Source organism: Phacochoerus africanus, chromosome 15, assembly GCF_016906955.1.
Source record: "Phacochoerus africanus isolate WHEZ1 chromosome 15, ROS_Pafr_v1, whole genome shotgun sequence".
NCBI classification, from domain to species: Eukaryota; Metazoa; Chordata; class Mammalia; order Artiodactyla; family Suidae; genus Phacochoerus; species Phacochoerus africanus.
In genome coordinates, this window is record NC_062558.1 from 139,048,989 (window position 1) to 139,067,241 (window position 18,253).

The window sequence follows — 18,253 nt, forward strand, 5'->3', positions numbered from 1 at the left end:
AAGGAAAGACAAGGGGCCAGCAGGAAGCCATCACCCAGGGCCCGGGACTCCAGCGTCTGCCTCGGCCCGGCCGGTGCCCCTGCCTGATTCTGGCGCAGGTGCCTGCCCGAAGGCTGCCCGCATCTCCCCTCCCTCGCGTGGTGTGGAAAGAGCTCCCGTAGAAACCTGCTGTCCAGGACAGAGCAGCGGCTCCTCACCGCATGGGAAATGGCATCAGTGTCCTGGCTGGTGACGTGTGAGCCAGGAAGCGGGTTTAGAAACAGTCGTGGCCGGGTTGGTGGTTAGAGCGGGTGTGTTTAAGTCACCACCCGAGCTGAGACGGAAATGGCCATGTCCTTAAGTAAGGGCTCCCTAAGGAGCAGGTCCTCTGGCAGAGACCCCAGACCCCACCTGGACCCCAGAGCAGGCGGCCCAGGGGGCGTCCAGGGTGTCCCTACAGGGGCCACTCGCCACCGCCTGCTCTCCACCGAGGACCTTAGCGGAGAGAAAGGATGGAATTTTAGCGGGTGCCCCTTTGGGCCTCCCAAAACCAAGCCACTGAAGGTTTATGTGTCACCTCAACTGCAAGAAAAATATATTTTCTACATGGATCCTGTTCATTATTACAAACAGGGTGGGCTACATTTTAGGATGAAATTCAGCAACTGAGAGTCGTCACCCCACGCCCCCCCCCATCTGCTTTTGCGCAGGTCCAGGGCGAAGGCACTGACGCAGCGCTGCTTGAACTAATGAATGCATTTGCTCCCTACAGGGTGAAATTGAGTTTCCAGATACACCTATAAAATGATGTGCTCGATTGCTAAATACGGCCATTTTTGAGCTATTTTTCCTAATGTATTGCCTGGTATGTACAAGGTGAGAAACGGGCCTCTGTGAAAATTCGACAGTGAAGCTGAAAATGTTTGATCAATGCTGTGCTCATCCATGGATGTGTTGTTTTATTCCACGGTGCCCGTCCCTTGGGCGGAGAGGTGCCCTCTGGCTGGGCAGGGACCCGCGAGCGGCCACGGCTCCTCGGGCCCTCCTTCCTCCTCTCGCGGTTCTCGTGCAGGCTGAGTGTCCCAGGCTGTCCCGGAAACCCAGCCAAACACAGAAAAGAGAAGCCAACACCTCTGTGCTTTGGGAAGGGGGTGGGAAACTGGCTTCTGCCTCCTGCAGTGTGGACGTGCTGCTGGTTTCGTTTCCGGGACAGCTGGCCCTGAACCCCCTTTTCCTCCAAGTTACACCAGGCCGCCTCGGTTTTCTCTCCTCTCCCCGCCTTTTTTTTTTTTTTAAACTTTGGCACAACAGCAGCGACAATAATGATGATTAACAGTTTGATTTCAAACCCCTTTCTGAAGAAATCACAGTAAACAGAGTCTGTTTGCCTAAGGAGCCCTCGCAGCCATCAGCCCGTCACACAGCCGCGTGTGCTAATGAGCCCAGAGCCGTTAATGTGGTTTCTTCAGTTAAATTGATTCATGAATTTTGAAGAGAACATTATCTAATGAATTTTCTTTGAATAGAAAGCAATTAAAAGGACAAATCAGTCTGATTAACCCCAAAGTCACCCTCCTGCCACAAATGGTGTAGAGTTTGAAATTATATCATAAAAAACTAGAGCACACTTGCTCCCTTTTTGCCCTCTGCTAATCCATGTAAATTAATGAACAACAAAGTCAATTTCTTTGCTGACCCTTTCCTAGTATCACCTGGATTATGCTGATGTTTAATTTGCTTAATGTTATAATAAAGACTAAACAGATTTTTTTCCCAGTGAAGTGATTATCATTCCCTTCAGTTAAGAAGTGATTTTTATTATTTAACACATGTGTAAGGGTGGGTTTCCTTTAAGAATCAAGTCGCACTCGGCCCGCTGGGCACCCAGTGTGGTCAGTGCGGTTGTGGGCACACAGCGGAGCGCGGCCCCGCACGTGGCATCCTTCCTTCCTTCCCTTTGTTGCCGCGTCGGGAGCTCCCTCCCCCGCACGGGGCCGCAGCTCTGTGTCCAGTGCTCCCGCGTGTGTCCCCTCGGAAAAGACGATGGCTGTCGACTCAGACCCGCCTCCTTCCCACACACTCCACGCCCGAAAAGCAGCCGTAAACCTGGACGTTCTCGGGGGTCCGCCACTCCATTCCTGCCGCAGGACGAAGAGCAAATGCGGTTTGATGTGGTTAATCAACTAAAATGGGAATGAGGTCATGTTGTCTTTGCAGCCCTTTCATTACCGATGCGGGCAGCCCGGGTGCCTGCCAGCCCCTGTGTGCTGCCGCGGCGCCCGGCCCACTGAGCCTGCCCACTGCTGCATGTGGACAGCTAGCATCCTGTCACAGCCCGTCCCACAGCCTCATGGTCCTGCTGGGTCCCAGCTGAAATTGGAAATGACCCAGCAGTAAAAAAAAGATCCCGAAATTGTGTGCAGATAGGGCCTTTTGTGCTTCCTAGGTGGACCGCGTGCTCCTTTGTACAGCGCGGGTCCTGGGAGGGCGCCTGGCAGTCCTGCGTGGAGGGGAAGGCAGGCGCTGCCAGTCGGCGAGGCCGGCGCAGGGCCAGCCTGCCGGTGCCCTGCCTTACGCTGCTCCTTCTCCTCGGGTGGCATGGTCACAGGACCAGGGGAGCTGTTTTAATTGAGTGTAGCACCTCGACTTATGTTGATGTGTTTTCTCTTTCAGGACTGGCAGCTATTTATATCCGAGCTGTTAGAGCCGTTTGTCTAAATAACGTGGTTCTGCCTTCTTTCTTTCAGAGTCGTTCACCAGACAGGTGTTATGGAAGCTGCTGCAGGCTGTGAAGTTTGGAGAAACGGTTTCTTACCAGCAGTTAGCAGCCCTGGTGGGCAGCCCCAGAGCCGCACGGGCAGTGGGAGGAGCCATGAGGAGCAATCCTGTACGTCCCGCACCGTGCGGTCAGGTTCCCACAGGGGGTCGAGTGCTACCCATTTACGCGTGTGTCAGAGGCAGCCTGGGCTGCAGGGACGGGGGCGGAGGGAAGCCTCTGGACAAGGCGTGGGCGGCACTGGTATGTACCCCCACCTTTGGGCAAAGGTGGTAAGGAAGCTTTCCCACAGGCCACCAACACCCCCCCCCCCCCGCCACAATGTGTGTCAGAGCACAGGATGGCTTGTCCCAGGGAGGGAGGGGCCGCGAAACCTGGAGAGTGGCTCAGGCATCCCCTGGGCATCCTGGGCGCCAAGGGGGAGCCGTCCGCCCTTCTCCGTCCCGGAGCACAGCAGCAAACAAAACAGGCGAGAGGCCTGCCCACGTGGGGCTTCCCATCGAGAAGGATGCATGTGCTGGGAGGTCCAGGGCCTGGACCAGGGGACCTGGGATGATGTGCGCCTTTGGGCGCAGCTCCCAGGGAAGAGCTGTTCCTTGCATCCCTGTCCCTGTGCGTCTGCAGTCACGTGATGCAGAGAGGGAGGTTCCCAGGCCATGCGAGGCCATCTCCCCAGAGCACAGGGCCAGGCCTTGGCGTGAGGTGGCTGCGGGCCTGTCAGACCCAGGTGTGCAGGGGTCACCTCCTCTCCCCATCCCTCCCCACGTGGACCCCGGGCTGGCCAGTGTCAGGAAGGAAGTTAGCATGGGCTGGGGAGAGGCCGTGGTGTAGACCCTGACAAGGCCCAGGTGCCTGTGGGCCCTGCAGGTAAGCAGGAGGAGCACCCCGTCTGCGCAGCAGCAGGACCTGCCAGGAGGCCCCTACAGGTGCACGGGGCCTGGACCAGCCCCGTCCTCACTAGTCTCCAGAGCCTGCCGCCCCACTGGGAGCAGCTCTCCCTGTAGCTGTGGGAAAGCCTCTGATGCGGTAGAAGATGGCCATCCCATCGGGAGAAGCAAAGGGGGTCCTTATATCATAGGATGTGAAATCACCGAATCAGACTCCACTTTCTCAAAACTCGCTGTGGCTTTGCTGTATGTGTTCAAAACTGTTTTCAGCCCTGCTCACTGGGGAGAGGCGGGCATTTCTACACCACAGTCTGGGGCTCCCGCCACTTGGCTCTCGACTGCCCGAGGGCAGAGCCAGTGTCTCTAGGAGATGACAGTTACGTGGCCGTTTGCACAAAACAGCACTGTCATTCTTTAAGAAGCAGCTCTTGTAGGTTTGTGGTGGATGGCCCTGTTGTGCTGTGCAGCTGATCTGGAGAGGTTTCTGCCGTAGAAAAGACCCCCAATTGTCGGGAACAGTGTGAGGTGCATACCCCTCTGGTCTCTCCGCGTCCCCCATTGTCAGTGACAAAGGCTGGCGGACCCAGTTGGCAGCTCTTTGCACACCTGTTGTGCTTCAGTCGCAGCGGGCACTGTCTGCGGGCATCTCCTCCGCATTCGGCGGGCCTCACTTTTACCGAGAGGGTGGGATTATTCTGAAAACATCTAGATGTGGTTTTCACGTTTCCCGGTGAAGCTCATGCTGCACCTTCCCTCTGGAAGGCGTCGTCCTCTCCCAGGTCGACTGTTCGCAGCGCTTTGACTTTGCTCCAGAGAAAGGGTCCACGCAGACCCCCGGGAACCCGGCCTCTGCTCGGTGCCTCGTGGGAGAACTGAGGAGGCTACACCTGTCTGCACCTTCCTCCTGCATCACCGAGTCACCGTGTTGTGCAGAACTGTCCCTCAGTCCCCCCTCCACCTGTTTCAGGGCACGCGTCTGTTCACACCTTCCGGGGAAATGGGGTCGGGCGCCTCCCTCACGCGTGCTGTCTTTGCTGGGAGCACAGCTCTGCTAACTGACACATACGGACAGGAAGGCCCTCCCCTGCCCCGTGATGCCAGCACCTGGCACTCCCGACGGGAGAGGCATGGCTATTTAGCGGTGGCGCTTGGGCAGTTTTCAGGAACATTTGCTGCCCCGTGAGCAGCATGACTCTCCGTCCTGCTAGTAATCTCCCTGAGTGTCTTTGCTCAGGTGTGGCCTCAGTCACCGAGATGTATGCAACGGGACCTCCATAAAGCCCTCCTGCCCACCTCCCCGCCTCGGGCCCACGCGGGGGTGGCAGTGACCACACCCTCAGGCGGGAAGGCTCTGCCTGCACCTTGTCCCCTCTTCTTGGCGCCCTCCCGGACCAGGGCAGCCGGGTGGTGGTGAGCCCTCCAGGCGTCCCTCAGGAGCTGGACATGGTGCCGGGACCTCAGCTCCGTGGGAAGGCTGCCTGGCACCACAGCAGCAGGACCCCAGGGTGCCTCCGGGTGTGAGTCTCGAGACGTGCAGTGTCCTGCGGCGAGCCCCCTGGGAGCCAGCCTCCTTGAGGGTCCCACAAAGGTGATAAAAAGCTCCTCCTCAGAACAGGCTGAGGGACGCGGGCCAGCCCGGGGACCTGATGAAGAAAGGGGCCCTAGTCAGGGACTGGACCCCCCCGGAGGGCAGGGCGCGGCTGCAGACCGGCACGCGTGGGCTCCAGCGCAGAGGCACGTCGCTCAGACTTACCTGCGGAAAAGTCTGTGTTCAGGCTGCGGAGGGCAACTGCGGAGAAGTGGGGAGGGAGAGTGGACGGCGGCTTCGGGATGCCGCAGACCCGCGCCTCACGCCGGGCGCTTCTTCCTGGGGTGGCGTGCGGTCCAGGGGGACGCGGGCCAGCTCCCGCAACAGCATTTGGCTTGCTCGCCCCCCGCCAAGGTGTGGTTTCTGCGGTCGGGGGGGTTTCGGGGAGGGGGGGGTTCGTCCCACCCCAGACCCTTGTTTCTCCTAGAATTTCCCGGGAAGGAATCAGCAGCCCGGAGAGTGGTCTGGCCGCCTTCCGGAGGCCCTGTCCAGACCCGGCGTGAGGCTGATCCGTTTCCTGGTGGAGCAGATGGCACCCTGCCCTCATCCTCAGACGGAATTTGCTAAATGCAGCTCAGAGGCGATCAGTACTTGTACAGAGAGTTTCCCCACCTCTTTCTAAACAAACGCATTCCTGAGGAGTTAGTTTATTCACGGATTGCCACGAGCGTTAATGACCCCCGAGCCTTGTTCTGCCAGTCACCCAGATGGCCGTTGATGAAGATTTAGCAGCATGTTCTAAGTGTCAGGGCTGTCAGTGGGGCTGAACCGTTTGACCAGAAGAAAAAAAACGCACAGGGAGCTATTGATTACAGCTTCTCGGTGTCACTTGTTCACCAGGATTTAGGTATTGATGAGGCCGCAAGTGAAAACAAGCTCTTCCCCAGTGGGCTGCTACCCACAAGAACAAAGGCGAAGCTGGAGAAAATACTCAGCCGGCACCAGAATCAGAGGGATTCCATTATTGACTGAAAGGCCCTTTCGTGTTATTTTTGTTGGAGACAAATCTATGGGTTTGGAAGTTTTCTAGCATTTGCAAAAGGGTCTGTGTAAGGGGTGGATTCGCATATTGGATGAATTAGATTTCACAGCATGAAGATTTCAATGCGGCTGTGATATCATGAGCTGCTTGGTTATTGATAAAAATTACATTTTATGCAGCACAGGCTTTAAAGGAGAGGGCAGAGGGGTGTGGATCCTTTGAAATGTCCTCAGGGCCCCAGCGAATTTTAGCAGATCTCATCATTTTAATAGTTGGAAACCTGCCGCCCAAATTAGCACAAGCAGAGGCAGTGTTCCCTTTTCCAAAGGTGAACCTAGTGCGTGCTGGTGCGTCACAGCACAGCCTGTGGCCACTGCACCCCCGCCCCGTGGCCGTCAGCTTCACGCGGGCAGGGAGCTCCCCCTCCAGGAACAGACCCCTGGCAGGCCTGCCAGTGCTCATCCTTTAGGACCGCTGCTGAGCAGGCCCCTGCTGGAGGGGACTGTCTGGGGGTCGGACCTGCATGTGGCCGGGGGAATAATCAGCTGCCTCGTGGGAGCGCCCCTCGCCCGCCTCCTGCACTGAGCGCCCTGGTGCCCAGTCTTAGACATGGTGTCAGACCCCAAAGGCCCGTGTGGTGCCGGCCCCAGACGAGGCAAGAACATGCTGGGGGCTGGGGGATGCCCTCTCCTGGAGCATCGGTGCCCCATTCACAGACCTGCCAGCCTGCCCAGCCTCCTAGGAACCAGCCCACACGCTCCCAGGCTGGCGGCCCTGCCCCTCCCCTGCGGCTGCTGTGGCATCGAAGTGCCACGGTGAGCTATACTGGTGGTGGCCCTTGGCGCACAGAGTCCTGCCCTCGCCTGTGTCCCAGTGGGTCTCAGGAACCCTAGGCTCCTGGGCAGCCGCCACTGCCCTGTGTCCTGGCAGCAGAGCCCTGCTGATGATCGGCCCTTCTCTGTGGGTCGTGTCTGGATTTGTTTTCGTGGTCAAGTGGCCTTGCTTGTAGTGAAGTCGCTGTCAATTTAAGGGAGCACCTGGCTGCTGGGCTTGTCTCCAGATGTGAGGGGCTGGGGGCAGCTTTGGTGGGAGAGACACCCTGGAGCCTAGGGTCCTGGCTGGGGTCGGCGGAAGGGCCGGCTGACCTGTCCTGCTGAGGCTGAGGGTGGGGGTGCTGGCGGCAGCGGCAGCTCCTCAGGTGGGAATGAAGGGGAACCGGAGCTTCTCAAACTGACTGATCCGGAGACTGAGGAGGAAAGCAGGTGCCCCCCGTAGCACAGGGGGAGTGGGGGACAGCGCTGGCAGACCTTTCCCACTAGGGGCCCCCGTAGCACAGGGGGAGTGGGGGACAGCGCTGGCAGACCCTTCCCACTAGGGGCCGGACAGGAAATACTTTGGGCTTTACAAAAACAGCACCAGACAGCAAGTACCAAGTGGGCTTGGCTGTGTTCTCTGGAAACTTCATTTACAAAATCAGGTATGGCCAGCCTGGGCCACAGCCTCTGGTCTGGGTTAATGTGGCTGCATGAGAAATTCTGTAAGGTTTCTTCTCATGTCTTGGAAACGTTTGGGAATTTTACGGGGCACCTTGTAACTGGGAAATGTACCTTTAAATTTTGTAGGTATGCATTTTCAATCCCCTATCGAGTGATATTAAGTACCCTTCTCCCAAACCTTAGTGTAAAGTGGTTCTTAGAAGAGGCCCCATGTTGGCCTCGGGGAATCGGGTCCCTCCCCAGCCGGCGCCAGACCCTCAGAGACCCGGCCCGCCCCTCGCCAGCCCCCCGCCCCCCAGCCAGGGCCCTGCAAGGCGGGTCCTGGGTCAGTGGCGGTCAGCGGGCTTGCTCTCGATCCCGAAAGACCGCCTTGGTCCAGAGCCCAGACTGACGGCGGCTGCCCCCCTGTATTCCAGGTGCCCATCCTCGTCCCGTGCCACAGGGTGGTCCTCAGCAGCGGCGCCACAGGCAACTACTCGGGAGGAGTGGCCGTCAAGGAGTGGCTTCTGGCCCACGAGGGTCGCCTGGCAGGGGAACTGGCCTGTGGAGGGGGCGCGCGTCCGGCCGGAGCCTCGCGCCAGGCCCTGCGCGGCGGCGGCACCCGCTCCCCGGCAGCCGGGCAGGACTGAGCGTTTGCGGGCGGGGTGATGACCTCGGTGTGAGGGCTGTCAAGTGGGGCTGAGCTGCTGGGGCCGCATTAAAGGAGCTGCTGGGGCCACATGCCGTGTGTCTGCTGCTGCTTTACCTTTTCCAACAGCGCCTTGAGGCCGCGGGCGTCTCGTTTGTCCCCTGCCCTCCCGCTGTTACTGTTCCTTCCTAAGGACCATTGAATCGGAACCCTACCCCTGACCCCGGGGTGGAGGGTGACAGCCCTGGGGAGGGGGCAGCGGACGCCATCAGGAACCACGGCTGCGCCCCCGTGGGGCCCTGGACCCCCGCGCAGGCCGGTCCGGCTGCAGCCCTGTCTGCCCTGAAGCGCTGACCGACCCCAGCGTGACCCCCGCTCGCCCTTCCCTCGGCTCTTGAAGCTGCCGGGATGGGGAGGCCGAAGGAGAGGGGACGGCCCTGGAAACGGGAGCTCGTGGAGCTTCTCCGGCGTCATGTTTCCCGCTCGGCCATTTGGGGTCACATCAACTGAATCAAGAAGAACCACTTGCCAGAGTGATGGGAGAACACAGCCAGCTCTGTGGGTCCGCGTGTGGTCAGATGGCACCTTCCTGTGGCACAGCCTCACCCCGCCCTCCCTTCTGCCACCCCTGGCCTGAGGACACTCTGGGCAGAAGGTGACAGGGGACACCGACCTCCTTCCTGCCACCGAGCCTGGAAGGTAGGGGGGTCACCCATGAACGCGAGGCAGCCTGTGGGACCCCAGCTTCTGCGGTGCACCCCGGCTGACCGCTCGTTGGCATGTCGTCATAGCCTTATAATCCACTCACCCGAAAAGCATAAGGAAGCTTGAGCGATACGTGGAGAAAACAAACTGTACCCAACGGTGCAGCCGAAAGCTGTGTTTTTGCCGCAAGTGCCTGTGACAGTGTAAACAACAGCAGGAAGCGCGAGTGGTTTGCGTCTGTCACCAGCAACCTGGTTAAAAACACAGCTTTGGACGTGAGCAGTGTGGGCGTGCCTGGCGTTTCCTGTCACCGTAGCACCGACGAAGAGCAGGTACCTAAGGGGCTTTTCTTGCCGAGTCACCGTCCATCATGTCCTTTTCTTATATGAGCCAAGTTAATTCTGGGCTTTTCCCTCAAAAATAAATACGACTGTTTACCCCCGTACGATCCTGGTCTTCTCAGGACGCCCCCCCCCTCCCCCCACGGAGTTGTGCTGCTACAGGGAGCCACACAGGTGGCTCATCCTTGGCCGGAACCCTGAGTGTCCCTGCTCCGTCTGTCCGTCCTTAGAGTGCCCCAGGCGGCCGTGAGAGCAGCGAGTGTCCCCTGGCCAGAGCGGAGGCCTGGCTCTCTGCCCCGCGTGTCGGGAGGACGTGTGTGGGTCCAGGTTGCACTTTGCGCTGGGGGCTCTGCGGGTGACTGCGTTCTGACTCCTGTAAGGAAAACGCTTGGCTCCGGTGACAGACCGTCACCAGGACGTCCCCTCCTCCATCAGGGACAGAACTGCAGGCCACACTGCCCAGAGCTGTGGGCCTGGGTCTGGGCCATCTGGGCACTTTCCAACAGAGGGCACCACAACAGTGCGCCGGCCAGGCCGGCTGGGCCCTCTGCTGCTCAGGATGGGTCTGAAGAGGGAGGCGGTGGGCTCTGGGGCAGCACGCGCACCGCCAGGGCTGCTGGCAGCCCCCCGGGACGTGTTCCTGTCACTGCGCGCTCTGCACACAGGCTGCCCCTGGGTCTGGGGCGGATGGGAGAACCTTACACAGTGGGGCTTCCCGCTGTGATCCCCAAACCCCCAGGTGGGGCCAGGGACCCCCTATGAAGCTCTCTGAGGTGACCCCGCAGCTCTGCGGCCTGGCACCACCTGCCTGGGCCATGCCCTTGGTACAGCACCAGCCGCGTCGCGCGCCCTGTGTCTCGGAGCTTCCTCGGCCTGTCAGAACAGGCTTGATAGATGCCCGGGGCCTAAGCAGCGGCCGCCTTGCTCCAAGGACGGGGACGGGCTCTGCAGAGGCTGCCTGGAGCCGCTGCCGCCAGAGCTCGCAGCACGTTCATGAAAATAGAGGGGAGAGGGAGGGCGCAGAGAAACACAGGAATACTCAGTCAAAGGAGATCTCCAAACAAGAAAGCTGTGTTCTTGGCCTGGGCCCCGGGTCCCCACACGGTTGAGTTTCCCCTTCCATCCAGCGTGGGGCCTTGAGCACGGACACCCAGACCTGGCGGCGGGCGGCCCCCCGGCCATCGCGTGCTGCGCTTGCCCCTTCCTGGAGACCCGGCTTGTAAAAGTCTCCGAAATAATATTTGTTTTCACAGGCCTGCATTTATAATGAAATAGCTGCCCTTGGCCGCGCAGGAGCCGTCCTGTTCTCCTCCCGGTCAAGGGGGCGACTGTCCAGTTAAACGCCCCCAGACTGGCCAGCCCACAGCTGCAGAGGGATGCAGAAAACGATGCAGCGCCGAGGCAGGGAAGCTGTCCCTGCAGTAGCGCAGGTGCCCGGGGCTGCCGCAGGTCTGGGAGCACAGCAGGCAGGGCCCGAGTCTGAGGAAGGGTGGCCTCCCCCGGAGGTGACTGAGTCGGGACGTTGCATCGTGTCCACTGACACCCCAGAAACAAACCGCAGCACCCCTGGCGCAGGGCGACCACGGCCGAGAGGTCAAGGGCGTGGTCTCCAGCCCCAGCCCCTGGATGCCTGTTCTCACCTAGGTCCCAGGTCTCCGTCCTGCACCCGGTTTGTTACTTCCGAGGGGCCCGGCGTGTTCAGGGGACGTGTACTTACCCCGACATCATTCCTGCTTTTAGCCCGTGGTGAACAGCTGTGCTTCCTCCAGTTGCACCCCGGGACGGAGAGCCGTTGGGGGTTGGCTCAGCCCTTTAGGAAGGGGCCATGGGACCAGGCGGTGCCTGTGGGGTGGGGGTGCCGCGCGCTCGGAGGAGCTGGTGGGGGGTGCCCCAAACACAGGCCGTCCTGGCCTCGCAGGACGTGTCCCCCGGGTCCTTGGCTCCTGCAGGCCCACCTGCGCTGCTGGTGTGGCCACAGGCAGCAGTGCCTGCTGGAGCCCCAGCCACTGTTACGTGGAGGGACGTTGGTGTGAGGGCTGTCCCCTTCCCCGCAGAGCCTTGGAGATCTTGGCGCAGTTCTGGTTTCGGGCTGCACGTAGGCAGACGCAGAAATGACAACAGAATTGTCTTAACTTGAGACACACCAAAACAACAGGAACTTGCTTTATGTTGCTCAAAAGACATTCCCAGACCGGTCGGGAAGCTATCCCTTCCCTGCGGCCTCCGGGCAGCAACGTGCACGGCACCCGCGTGCCTCGTCTGCGCGTGGGTCTTCTGGCTGCCTCCTGACTGCCAGGCATGGGGAGGGCGGCGGGGGGCCCTGGGGGGAGAATGAACCGTGCTTGGCCTCGCTCGGCCCAGGCAGGTTTTTCCTTTCTTGTTCACGGACATAGGACCGAAGCTGGTGTGGAGGGAGCTGAAGTTCACATCCGTTTTGCCTCGTATCCGTTTGAAAGGCGTGGAGGTTGAAATGGAGCTCGGCCAAGCAGTGTCTGTCTGTCTGCCTGAAACGGGGGTGGCGGTGGAGAGCCAGGCCGGAGCCTAGAGAAACTGCAGGTACCCAGGTCTCTAAGTGGCGGGGGGGCAGCCGCCCGGAGTCCGGACCGCGTGGCTCCAGGTGCGGACAGATGGAGAGAGTCTGGCCTCCATCACCCAGGCCGGGCTGGACAGCATCTGTGCCGGCCGGGCCGCGGGGGACGAGGACAAGGACGAGACGCTAGGCGGCGAGGACGGCGCCTGGGTGGATGAAAGGATGTCGTTAACAAGCCTTTCAAGTTCCTCGTTAATGTTTTTTTCACTGCAAAAACCACTCGGAAAAATTCCACGTGGACAGCAGTTGGGTTGATCCTGAAAAGCGCGACGCCGGTGCTGTTGGTGCCTTCAGAGACCCCCTCCCCCCCCACTCAGCAGCTTGTTTCAAGCCGCTGCCCTGGGGTGGGGGGGGCGGCGCTGGTGTTCAGACTCTCAGGTGGCCGCTGGCGCTGGGGTCAGGATGCAGGCAGTGGTCATTGCGAACGCTGGGGGCGGGGGCGGGCAGAGGCTGCTGCTCCAGGGAGGCTGTCACTCTGCCGGCCCCAGGGGGCCATCCGAGGCCTGCCCATCGGGTGTGTGTCTGTGCCTCCACGCTGTTCCGGGGGGGAGGGGGAGGGAGGCCAGGGCGGAGCAGGGCTGGGGACCTTGGCCCCTTTCCTTGTTTCTCAGGTAGGGCCGTGGCCTGGCGCGCACACCGCCGCGCACCCGGGTTCTTCAGTCCTGCCGTCACGCCTCGCTCCTGTTTAGTCCCAAACGCAGCAGCATGTGTGCTTCCAGACTGGTTTGTTGACTTAAATTAAGAAAGACCCAGCTGGAGAAAATATCAGTGTCCAAACATTAAGCAACATGTGATACTGTGTAGAAAGTATTGCTTTTGCGTGTTGTGATTGCCATGGCAACAAGGCGACGTGGATGCACATGTGAGACTTCTGGCAGGAAACATAGGAGCAGGTATGCAGCCGAGCTGAGGCCCCCAGCAGGTGGATTTGGTCCCAGGGCTCTGGGGATGCTCTGCTGCTTGGGGGCATCTCCAGACACCCCCATGTCTCCAGTGGCCCAAAGAAGGGGGTCTTGCCCCAGGACAGAGGGTGCAGAAACCTGAGTCTCAGACTCTGCTGAACTTGGATTCCCGTCCCCCAGCCCCGTGAGCAGAGTGAGTACATATGTGGGACCCTCCTCCTGAGGTCCCCAGAGTCTAGGGCCTGGCAAAGCAGCCAGGCTTCTGGCTGCCAGAATCAGCTGCTCCTGTGTCCTGTCCCACTGAGTCCATGACTGGGGCAGGGACAGTTCGCAACACCCCTCCCAAGGAGAAAGGCCAGCCCTGGCCATCTCCCGGGATGCAATCCAGGGCCAGTAGGGATGACAACCTGACAGAGCAAGGTCAGGGCACTGGTGACCCGTGGTGACCCCATGGGCATCCGCTGGAGCTCGTCCTGGCTCCAGGGCCTCCTCAAGGCCCAGGAGGAGGGACATGCAACCTGGCCTGACGGTCCGGGGCTAGCACAGCAGGTGTGCGAAGGCCCAGCAGCCAAGACCACGTGAGAAGACCCGGCGGAGGCCCAGACGTTGGGGCGGAAGGGCCAAAATTCCCCCGACTGAGGCTGCATCTGATGAGGTTGGAGGCATTTTCTGGTTTTCCTCGCTGCGTTTGCTGAAAAGGAAGCTTCCACCATGGAGGATGTTAACGACAGAGGGAGGCCAGCCGTGTGGCTTTCCCTGGCGGGACCCTGCCGCCCACTGCTTTTCTCGTGAGCAGGGGTGGCCAAGGGCCACCCCTCGCCAGACGGCAACTACTCAAACCTAGGGGACAGTTCAAAAACTTGTAATTTTGTTGGAATAAACTACAGGTAATTTTATGACGAGAGCCGTACCAAGCCTTTTAATCTGTAGAGTCCCTGGGAACAGAGAAGTGCTGTGTGCATCTGGCAGTCACAGAGTCTTTCCTTCCGCTCTCCTGAGACGGGAGGAGGGTCAGGGTGCCCCCAGAACAGGGCACCCAGCCTCACCCGCCTGCCCCCACAACAGGGCACCCAGCCTCACCCGCCTGCCCCCACAACAGGGCACCCAGCCTCACTTGCCTCCCTCCAGAAAGGGCACCCAGCCTCACCTGCCTGCCCCCAGAACCAGACACCAGACCTCACCCGCCTGCCTCCAGCACTGGACACGTGACCTCCCCCGCCTGCCCCCAGAACCAGACACGTGACGTCCCACCTGCGCCATCGAAGCCCTGCCCAGACAGTAGGAAGCGCGTGGCTTTCCTGTCCAGAGCCTGGGGAGAAGCACAGCCCCCACCAGCCTCAGGGAGTCCTGGCGTGTGTGTCCTCACCTGTGGACCCAGAGTGACCCAGTTACCAAGCACAACGCCTCAGGCTGCATTCAGAGCCACGGGGCGCAGCTCTGCCCACGTACCCGAGGGGCTCGGCACCAGCTCCAGGCCAGGCGGCTTCGTGCCAGGCTGAGAACCCGCGTTGACTTAAACACTGCCTTTCGCCGAGATGCAGAGTGACACGTCTAACTATTACACCACCAAGAGCATGTAGCTGTCGGTACTTTTCCCTGCAAACATCTGACTCCTGTGCCAGGAAGCAATGTGACAGGTATTCTGTAGTTTCAAGCAAATTGGTCTCAGATGTAGATGAACAGATTTTCACAAAGAAAGGATAGAAGCTTTGCTGCGTCTTAGGCCTGAGCCTGCCAGGGCGCTGCAGGCCCTGTATCGCCTGCTGTCCTCCCGCCCCACCCCTGAGGGCCTCACAGTCTCCACTTGGACACAGGATGCCCGGCTGACCCTCAGCCAGCGCCCAGCGTGCTGGCTCTGAGCCTCGGACTGCTGTGGCTGCTGGGTCCCTGTGCTGGGAGGACAGTGCCTCTGTCCTCAGCGGCCCCTCGAGCCGGCCTGTCCATGCTGATCTGGGGGAAGGTGACCGTCAGGCTGGGTGGCGGGCGGTTCGGACAGGAGCCGTCCGTCCACTTTAGGGGCTGCGTTGTCCTATACAAGCTGGGTGATCTCTCCAGGTTGCAGTGGCAGGTTGAACAGGTCCCCAAAGAGATGTGTGTGTCCGGAGCCCTGGAATCTGCATGCTTGACTCGATCTGGAGAAAGGACTCTTGCAGGTGTGACTCAGTGCACAGTCTCGAGATGGGTCACCCAGGATTATCTGTGTGGCCCTCAGCCCAGTGACCGTATCCTTTGGGTGAGGAGACGTGCAGAGGAGGGGCCCCGTGAAGGTGGAGACAGGACGGGGGGTGCCGTGACTGTGAGCCAGGGATGCTGCGGCCGCCGGGAGCTGGAAGGGCCTCTGGCGAAGCGCAGCCCTGGGTCTCGGATTCTGGCCTCCAGGCTGTGAGAGAGGGCCACGACGTGAGCCTCCGCCTGTGGGGCAGAAGCCCAGAACCTGGCAAAGCTTTCTTACCTGCCTGGAGAGGAATGTGGCACACTCCCAGGTCACAGTGCATTACTCTGGGAAGCCCTGAGCCCCTGCCAGGCACATGTGAGCACTCGGGGAGCGGTGGTGGTGGGACCCGCTGTGCTGGCTGTGGGCCCAGTAATACCCACGCTCTCAGCTCGCCCTGGGCACTTGTGTACCCCGCGTGGCTTCCTGACGTTGCAGGGTCCACGTCCTATCCTGTCCCCCTTCCTGTGCCCCTTGGCTGCATCTAGCGGGAGTCCCGGGAGCAGCTCTGAGCAGCCAGCCTTCGCCCCCAGGCGCTCCCTGAGGGAGGACTCGGTGGTGCCTCTTTTCTGGCCTGTTGGTGACCACAGAGGTGGTGGCGTTTGCTACACACCCCAGGAGGGGCGTGCACCATCCCGACAAGCCTGCCTCTGGGTGTGGCGGCTGCAAGGGTGACCCTGGAGGGGCTGTGCTGCCCAGGTGAGGCCTGGGACGTCCTGGCAAGACTCGGGCAGCGGCCACAGTGCTGCTTATGAACCACAGGCAGCAACAACAGTGACTCCCAAAGTCCACGCTCCCTGTGGCCGGTGACCACATCCTACCCTCAGCTCAGACACCAAGACAGGTCTGCTCGGGAGCCGCCAGGTACGTTTTTAATAGAATGTCAGCGAGTCCTGAAGCCACCACACACAGAGCGATGGAGGCTGACGGAGTTGCTCGATGGAGCCAGATGGCCAGTCCGAGAGCAGCGGGGCAAGCGACAGCGGCCCCCTGGTTTGCTCCCACTTGCTAGCAGTCACAGAAATAGGTGACGGCACTTCCTCGTAAACTGTGTTAAAAATGCATGAAACGTGTGATTCTCTGCCTACAACGCAGTGAAGAGGGCGCAGTCAGTGCCAGGAGCCCCCCTGGCGCATCATTGGAGGGCAGTCAGGAAACCTTAAAAAGTGAAATGCCCCAAACTGGCCCGCCTTTAGGAGCTTCCCCTGGAGGGAGATTTTCATGCAGTTCCAGGGCTCCAGCAGCCAGGATACGTGTTGCACCGCCGTGTGTGACAAGGCTACGTGGGAGGCCCCAGGAGTGTCCCGGGGCGGGGGCGGGCTGGCCAAGGAAGCGCAGTACGTCTGTACAAGGTCAGACAGTCCACCCCTAAAAATGGTAACACCCATCTGTGTTGACTGACGTGCAGAAGAGGGCCTTGAACCCCTGCTGAGTGATAAAGCCATGTGATAAAACGTCAGGTCTCATCGTGCTGTTTTCTGAAACATATTTTTAATTGTGCAAACAAGTGCAAAATTGTGGAAGAGAATCCGTCAAAATATTTACACAGAGATATCTTGGCAGAATGAGCTGGGGAGAATTCCTCTGTGTGTGTGTGTGTGTGTGTGCGAGCGCGCACGCACGCACACACATGCACCCACATGCACACGTGTCTGTCGGGGGAGGGGGTCTTTGTTGCTTTCTGGTGTTTTTACACCTGTGTAAAATGTATGTATTTATTATATAATCAGAAAAAAATATAATCATGATTCTGTCTTAAAGATACATGTTTACATGTAAACACATCTGTACACACATATATATCTATACTAAGTAATTTTTTTAAAAAGAGCATCTGTAGTGCAAAGTGCAGCCATGGTTATCCCAACGGGAGGAGTGCTGAGTGTGTTGTAGCCTTTTTGTGTGTGCTAAGCTGTGTATCCTAAATGTTTGCGATGGAGAAGTGTTTGTGTTTGTACTTCACACCTGTTTTCCTGACGAAGACGGCTCCCCGGCAGATAGAGCAGGAACGATGCTGCTAAGTGCCGTCTGATCTCGTGAGTCACATCACCGCCCAGCCCGCCGTCTGTTAACCCCCTGTCCACCTGCAGGGCAGCGAGGCCGTAGGAGCAGTGTGGGCAGTCTCTGACGAGCCAGGCTGTGTGACACAAGTGTGCATTCCTGATCAGCTAGGCGTGCGGCTCTCCAGTACAGAAAATCAAGAGGGGCTTCCTGGAGGAGGTGGGGCTTAAGCTGCACTGTTAGTGCTGGACAGAACATAGAGGGCATTTCAAGTGGAAGGAGCAGCCAGACGTCTTAGAGCAGAGGAGAGCACGGGGCTCCGGCCCTTGGGAGAGGAAGCCAGGGACCCTCAGGGAAGTGGCAGTGGTTGGGCAGGGGGAGGGCAGACACCCCGGCCGCAGCCCGGGACGTGGGGGCGACAGTTCCTGCTGGGTTTCACCTGGTCACTGGTCAGGAAAGCAGGGCACAGCCGTCATCAGCCCTGTGCCAAGAGTGGACACGGCAGGCCTCAGCAGTGCTGACCGTGTCCGGCGGGAGCCCCTCCAGGTCGCGCAGCCCCGCACCCTCTAGGGGTCTCCTCGGCCCCATGGCCTGGGGACACCTGCCCCTCTGAGTCTCCTTCATCCCCTGAGCGTGGTGTGGCACCCGCCAGGCAGGGGGCTGTCGGGGGAGGGACAGGCTTTCCGGCAGGAGTAAGACCAGGAGGAGGACAGGCCCAGGGAGCCCTGGGTGGGCAGTGGGTGCCTTGTGTCCCATTCCTCGCTCCCCAGGACCCAGGAAAACAGAGGCAGGAGGGCGCCTCCGCCTGGCAGAGCAGGCCCATGCCAGGCGGCGCCAGCCTTCTCGTCACCCTCTTCCGTGTTTTACATAATTAGCTAAGTCACTTAATGTCACCGTGTCTTGTTAGGGAAGCTACTAATCCTTAGAGCTAACAGGACCAAGTAATTAGTGTAAAACACTTTGAAAATATAAGAAATTCAGATGTGGCGTATAATTGGCCAGTCCTCCTGGTACCGATACTTCCACGTGTCTCTGACAGAGCCGCAGGCCTGGCTCCATCAAGGGGATGCGGTCGTCGCGGCGATGGCGTGAGGGAGAGGGGCGCGCCGTAGCCCCGGGACCGGCCAGCCGCGCGCCCTGTGCTACTCCGCCTGGTGAAGCCACGT

General features: G+C 59.8%; 1 protein-coding gene across 5 annotated transcripts in view; it reads left to right on the forward strand.

Annotated features, from left to right (window-relative positions):
- Positions 1–13,773, forward strand: part of MGMT (O-6-methylguanine-DNA methyltransferase) — a 273,852-nt gene extending 260,079 nt beyond the window's left edge. For 4 of the 5 annotated variants that reach the window (XM_047762096.1, XM_047762097.1, XM_047762093.1 and 1 more), the window contains 2 exons: positions 2,727–2,866; positions 8,125–8,428. In XM_047762096.1, the coding sequence (XP_047618052.1) occupies positions 2,727–2,866; positions 8,125–8,337 (353 nt within the window). In that variant the 3' untranslated portion in view covers positions 8,338–8,428. Of the gene's footprint in view, positions 1–2,726; positions 2,867–8,124; positions 8,429–11,775 lie in introns of those variants that run through there. The other variant, XM_047762094.1, reaches the window with a different exon arrangement.
- The last annotated feature ends 4,480 nt before the right edge of the window (positions 13,774–18,253 follow it).